This window comes from Lepeophtheirus salmonis, chromosome 9 (assembly GCF_016086655.4).
Source record: "Lepeophtheirus salmonis chromosome 9, UVic_Lsal_1.4, whole genome shotgun sequence".
NCBI classification, from domain to species: domain Eukaryota; kingdom Metazoa; phylum Arthropoda; class Copepoda; order Siphonostomatoida; family Caligidae; genus Lepeophtheirus; species Lepeophtheirus salmonis.
This window is the reverse complement of record NC_052139.2, coordinates 6,576,206-6,582,938: the sequence shown is the minus strand read 5'-3', so window position 1 is coordinate 6,582,938 and position 6,733 is coordinate 6,576,206. Positions and strand designations below refer to the sequence as shown.

General features: G+C 34.8%; 2 protein-coding genes across 3 annotated transcripts; one reads left to right on the top strand and one right to left on the bottom strand.

The window, feature by feature from the left end:
* The first annotated feature begins 474 nt into the window (after nucleotides 1-474).
* LOC121124369 (uncharacterized) lies at nucleotides 475-3,089 on the top strand. Of its 2 annotated transcripts, none has more exons than XM_040719521.2 (4): nucleotides 475-1,663; nucleotides 1,732-1,966; nucleotides 2,029-2,618; nucleotides 2,670-3,089. In XM_040719521.2, exons 1-4 carry the CDS (start codon nucleotides 1,430-1,432, stop codon nucleotides 2,928-2,930), a joined length of 1,320 nt encoding a protein of 439 aa, XP_040575455.1. In that variant the 5' UTR covers nucleotides 475-1,429; the 3' UTR covers nucleotides 2,931-3,089. The 2 variants fall into 2 exon arrangements, with proteins under 2 accessions (XP_040575455.1, XP_040575456.1); XM_040719522.2 differs by having other exon boundaries at nucleotides 1,373-1,663; nucleotides 2,692-3,089.
* LOC121124370 (uncharacterized) lies at nucleotides 3,087-6,486 on the bottom strand. Its single transcript, XM_040719524.2, has 3 exons — nucleotides 5,637-6,486; nucleotides 5,366-5,559; nucleotides 3,087-5,306 (listed from the first exon to the last, which is right to left on the bottom strand). Exons 1-3 carry the CDS (start codon nucleotides 6,106-6,108, stop codon nucleotides 4,935-4,937), a joined length of 1,038 nt encoding a protein of 345 aa, XP_040575458.1. The 5' UTR covers nucleotides 6,109-6,486; the 3' UTR covers nucleotides 3,087-4,934.
* Nucleotides 6,487-6,733: the final 247 nt, after the last annotated feature.

The following is a 6,733-nucleotide window of genomic DNA, read 5'->3' as shown; positions in this document are numbered from 1 at the left end:
CATATAAGTACACAACCCAATTTTTATAGAGGCATATTTTGGTCAATTTTAAGCTGAGTATTCAAATTTATAGTACATGTTGAGATACTCAATAATTGTAATACTAGTTTTAACTTTATTTGAGTTATGAAACTCAAATCGGACCCATTATGGTCTTTCAACCATGTACGAGGTGTGATCAAAAAGTAAGGTGACTTTTCAAATTTCGCCAACATGCTACAAATCGTATGCTCAGTGTCTCTATTTTTTATGTTAGTACACTTCCTGCAAATATATGTTTACTCTTTCAGACATTAACTGCAAAAAAAATTGTATAGCACGAGCCAACTGATAGAAATGTCAATAACTTCAGCAACTTCTCTGATAGTAATGTTCTTTACTGCTTCAATATCTTCATCTGTCGTTGACGTGTTTGGGTGCTCAGAGCGAGGCTCCTCATTGGTATCTTCCTGACCATCTTGGAAGAGTTTGTACCATCTGTAAACATTTTTTTTTATTACTCAGAACACTTTCATCGTATGCCACTGTCAATATTTCAAGTGTTTTGGAGCTCTTCATTTCATTTTTACACAAAATTTGATACAAATTCGCTGATCCATGTTATTCAATAGCAAAAAATCCTGTAAAATGCAAAATAATTTTAACCTGTTATGTCTCTCACAAACAAACTAAACATATTATATAGCTGAAACACTAAATATATGTTCGTAGGGAGTGTACTAACATTAAAAAAAATTAAAAAAATGGAGCATCCCAAATGTACCTTTCCCGCGAAATTTGAAAAGTCATTTACTTTTTGAACACACTTCTTATAAACCCAAGGCTAATAGAAATAAAAACTTATACCAAAACGCTTTTCCGACTGATGTTTGACTTCCACCACGCTTTTTAATAGTGACATCAAAGACTAATACCATTAATCATATAATTTTTAGTGTTATATGGTGTTAATATACTGTAATTATTCTCTATTAAGTCTAAATCTATCTGTCTTGCCCTGTAGTCGACAAGGTACATCAAATTGAAAATTCTGGCAAACCCAGTTATATGATGGTCTAACCTTGTATTTATATTAAACTTGGTATATATTTATAATTGTTTTTTTTTTACATTTTCTCATTCATACTAATTCCTAAATTTTGATATAAATATTTAATGAATATACCGTGTATACAGGCTATGATCAAGTATACTACAAAAGGATTGCATCATTAGCTTGAGGGATGACATTAATTTATACTCTGTATTTTCATATTTTATATAAGTGAGAATTTTGCATAATCATCTCACGCTAGAATGTCCAAAATTGTTCACAATAACCTTTTCTCATCACGAAATAAAAGCATATATCAAAATTTAAGATAAATATTCAGCATTTTTATAGAAGATTAAAGCAGTGAGTATTTGATCCCTCGTCTGACAGGTCGTCATGGCACCCTCAATCACAACAACCGAGACGATAGAGACTTTAAAGGTAGACACCAAGAGTAAAACAAAGCCTATCATTGGTCAAAATAGTCTTCAAGTCGAGAATAAAATCTACGATGCAGAAGAATTAGCAAGAATTCATCCGGGAGGGAAATTGTTTGTCAAAGCATTTGCAGGGCGTGATGCAACGACCGCCTTTTTGTCATATCATAGAAAGAAATTTCCACATAACAAGGTAGGGATTTTTCATCAAAGAAGTTTTGACATTGGTTAATGTTATCTCTGCTCTGAGTTTCCTCATAGGTCTCCTTTGCATTAGAGGGGATTGATCCAACAGTATCCGAGAAAGATATCCGTGACGTGGATGAAGACTATCTCGAACTATGTAGACGTGTTCACAGAGTAATCCCTCGGCATAAAACATTCGCTCCCTGGCATTACTTTGTCAAAATATTTGCTTTAATGATTATCACATTATTTTTGGAATACAATATGCATTATACAGGGGCTTACACATGGTACTATGCCTCTTCGATTGGTAATCCCTCATAAGCATGTCTGTTTTGACATATGTAATTTGCTGTCCTTTTCATTGATTAGGCTTATGCTATGCCCTTATCGGCCTCAATATTCAACACGACGGAAACCATGGAGCAGTCTCTTCCAAACCATGGTTAAATCGTCTAGCAGGACTATCCATGAACTTTATTGGTCACAGTTCAGTTGACTGGGTTCATCAGCATGACGTACAACATCACATCTACACAAACGATGTAGATTTAGATCCAGACATTGATGGAACCCCACTTTATCGTCTCAATCCGTTGAAGCCTCTTCTCAAGATCCATGGCCTTCAATATATTTATTATTTTATGATAATCAATCTCTACGGGGTCACTGTGAGCTTCTTCACTTTGAGTAACGTGATTCAAGGAATGCATTTTACGTCCCTCTCTACTCTCGCACAGAAATACTGGAAGTTAGAGGCTCTGGGGCCCATGTTGCTCATTCTGAGAATGTACATCATACCAATTATTCGTGTTCCTAGTATTTGGACCGTCTTAAATATTTTTCTTTTAATGGGTACATTTGGGCAGTACGTGGCTTTTTTCTTCATTCTAAGTCATAACTATGTTGGAGTCCATCATACTCAAGGGGAAACAAAAACAAAGTCCTTCATTTACAAACAGGTATGATGTCAATTTACGCCTTAAATCCATCGAACAAATTCCTCTCAACAGGTTGCATGTTCCTCTAACGTAGGGGGTAAACTTCTTTGCTTCTTCAACGGAGGTCTCAACTATCAAATAGAACATCACTTATTCCCAAGGATGTGCCATGTTCATTACCCCACGGTAGCCCCCATTGTTCGCCAATTCTGCAAAGAGAAATCCATTCCATATAATCATTTCCCAACCATCACAGAAAATTTTGTTTCTACTGCTGAGCATTTACTAGGTCTTGGCACTGAAATCAAACCTACAACCATGAAGTTCTTATAAATATGAATATGGCCGGCATTAAATTATTGACTCTACCTATTCATGACGATAGTGGGATGTCCCCCTCACATGTTTCTCTTTCTGTAGAGGAGTAATATAATTATAGCTAAAATGTACAAACCCAAAACCTCTATTCAATAAATAAGAATTCAAAAATTATTTTGGAAAATGTTTGTGTATATTTTTAAGTATGGAGTTAGAACTAATATGTTTTCTTAAAAGTAATATATGTATATGTATATAATTGAGTAAAATAATGAAGATACAATTATAGAAAGCAGAAAGATGACGAAATAAGGATATTATAGTTCTCCTATTTAATAACATTAAACTAAGAGCTCAATGACTGGAGCTCATCTTTAAATAACGGTCATCATTCCATTTTATGACATAGATGTATACGAGGATTGTTTAAAAAGTCCCTGCAAAGTCCAAGAAATGGCACTACTGGCGTGTATCTTGGGTTATGTTAAGTTAGTAGTAAATCATGGAAGAACACACACCAACTTTCACCCAGATCAGTCTATTTCTTTCTGTTTGGCATTAGTTTGAATCAAGTGATTATCAAAAAAGAATTATGCGTGTTGATTAAACATTACTCTATGAGAGGCAAAATGCCTCAGGAGACTAAAAATAAGCTTGATAAACATTTTGGGGACTCTGAATCTTCGATTATAACGGTTTATAAGTGGTTACAATATTCTCGCTGAACGTTCTGGACGCCCTGTTGAGGTTACTATTCCAGAAACCATTGATAAAATCCATGGCATGGTGATAGATGACAGAAGAGTGAAGGTGTGTGAGATTGCTAGTGCTGTAGGTATCTTGAGTTGGAACCCTATTTACATTAATTTAGCGAGCACAACTGCTGAGGTGTGAGCTGGTGCATTGTCGTGATGGAAAAGGACTGTTTTGTTAGCAATTGTGTGTGTTTTCTTACAGTTCAGTTTTCAAACGGTACAATAACGATGAATAATAAATTACATCTAATAGTTTTACCCTTTTCCAGTTAGTCAATGTGGATTATTTCTAACAAATCCAAAAGACAATCTCCATAATCTTTTCGTTTGATTACATGATTCAAACGATACCAAACAGAAAAAAGTGTACTGATCTGGCCAAAAGTTGATGTGTGTTCTTCCAAGAGATGCTACTAACTAAACATAACCTCGATACATGCCAGTTGTGCCATCTCATGGACTTTGCACGGACATTACAAACGACCCTCTTGTATGTTATGTACAAGTTGCAACTTGTATAAGCAAATTTGACAATTTGCAACCAAAAAATAAGATATCAACTTTAAATGAAGGTTTTACAGTATTTTGAATGAGTATAATGGAATAATTGAATATTCCATGGATGATCGATATGTTAATGGTGTCATTTGTGATTATTTTCATACAAAATAACTAAAATATAAGTATGTTGTGGCATATACAATATTAATGTTCAAATGTCCACAGTTTTATTACTCATGAATACATTATAACCATGTAATTTTTAGTGATGAAAATGAAATGATAGTTTCAATGTATAGTTAGTCATTAAAATGACCATTGTTGTGAATATTAAATGACGCATTGTAAGAAAATTAAATTGCCACTGGTACAATTTACTTATGAAAGACAATTGTAGCTTCACTAGAGGCTATGTGTAAATATATTCAAGTCCTCAACTGAGCATCACATCTCTATGTTAAAAAATAAATATTATAACTGTACTCATGCTAACAGAAAATAACAAAAGATTAGTTTAAAAATCTTAATTAATAAACTAGGCTAATGTCTAATAAATGACATAGATACACATGGAATAGCAATATATCTAAGGCCTCAAAGAGTCATAAACTCGTATGATAATATTGCTGACAAAGTCTTGGGGTTATGCTGTCCAGATACTACTATACATACAAAAGTCCAAGATTTCATTAAAGTCATCATTACATGTTATATATAAATAAATTATGTTAAATATTGAATACTACAATATCTGACGATTGCATCAATTTGAAAATCTTCTTATTTCCTGGAGATTTGCCGCTCTTTTACGTCTTATGACTATGATGACAACTAATGCAATGACGAGAACAAGTAAAAGTAATATTGACACTACAATGATGGAAATCTCTGTTCCATTCAGCCCCATATTTGACGATGAATCCCCTTCTAGAAGAACAGAACGGGACTCTAAATTACCAAAGCCATCTTGTACAGTGACGGAGAGCTCCTTTTCACAACAGCTACCACTCATCACAATTCGAACTTCTTCATTTGGATCTCCAAGAATATATTTGCTATGGACGAATCTCCTTGATCCTGAGATAAAGTCAATGTAGGGGTCTGTTTGAATGGATTTTATCCCTGACTCACTATCCTAAGAAAGGAATAGATATTTGCGTGTGAAAATCTTGTACTTGAAGAAAAAGGCCTTACAGAAATGAGGAAAATGGCCTTCCAGGTCTTGGAGTCACATTCTTCAATGTCAGAACATTGCATTTCCACGGAACTCTGAGAAATACTCCTGATTCTTGGTTTCTGAGCATCACTGAATGAGTTGGTTCCAAGGAAAGAAATTTTCATTCGCACAAAATTCGTTCGCACTCCAGTTTCCGTTCCCCCTGAAGCAACTAAGGAAGATAAAATTGGAATTTATGGAACTACTTAGTACCTATATTCTATATTTGTAAATTGAAAGTAGGCGTACTTCGAATGAGATAATTGGGATTATCAACGGAGGCAGTTACTCGGATGAGTGTTCTACGTCCTCTCCCAACATTTTCAGGGACTCTGAGATTGAGTGTGAATACTTTGGATTCCCCTCCCGGAACTAAGATTTCAGAATTGCTCTGACTCTCTACGAATCGATAAGACCCTACTCCACTTTCTTCAACAGCCATCGTAAAATATCGTTGTATGGACTCCAAGTTTGTGAGTCGAATCCGAATATTGACTCTTTGGCCCGGAGTTCCATGAAGTAGGCTACCCTCCTCTATTTCGAGTCTCCAGGGAATATTACTGCTGATTTGTTGCTCTGGAGCGGGTGCTCTTTGTCCGTGGGAATTGTGTGTCTCTTCTCCTGTTAGAATCCTTGATGATGGTCTATTCATTGGTGGAGGAAACCTTAGGGAAAGGATGACAGGGAATAAAGGTAGGCAGGAAATCACTGTTTTGAACATTGTATTATTTTTGGAAACCCTGTTTTGGTTTCCCTTTGTGTTCTGTTCAAAGGATTCGATGGGATTGACTGAAAGGACAACTTTTAAACCATGAGGCCCATTGTATCGACACACTCTAAGCAAATAAGCATTTGTAGATTGTGGACACTTCCTCACTCCAGACTCACTCCTTGGTATTTCCCTTTGATATGAAATATAAATTACTTGAGGATTGCGTTGCTATAATTCAAAAGCAAACACGGGAAGTGATGACTTGTCGTTAAGCAAATACATAATATGTAATATCAATTTATGAAGCATATAATGAAATCCTAGCTAGCAATGTGTTGAATTAATGTATTATAATAATAGTACCCCCACACATGCAGGTAATGAACTGATACATTTTATATACTTTCGTCATCATTTCCCTCTATTTTTCCATAGAATTGACTGACACACTTAAGTAATTACATGTGGATCATAAAATATCCCCATTTCCATAATATGTGTGCTTGCAATTTTGATAGGTTTTATGATTTATTTATTACTTATTTACGTCACTCAGTCTTGTCTTAATCATTAGCAGAGGAAACGTATTGTATTCACATAAAAACAATCTTGACCAAAAATTAAGAAATTGATA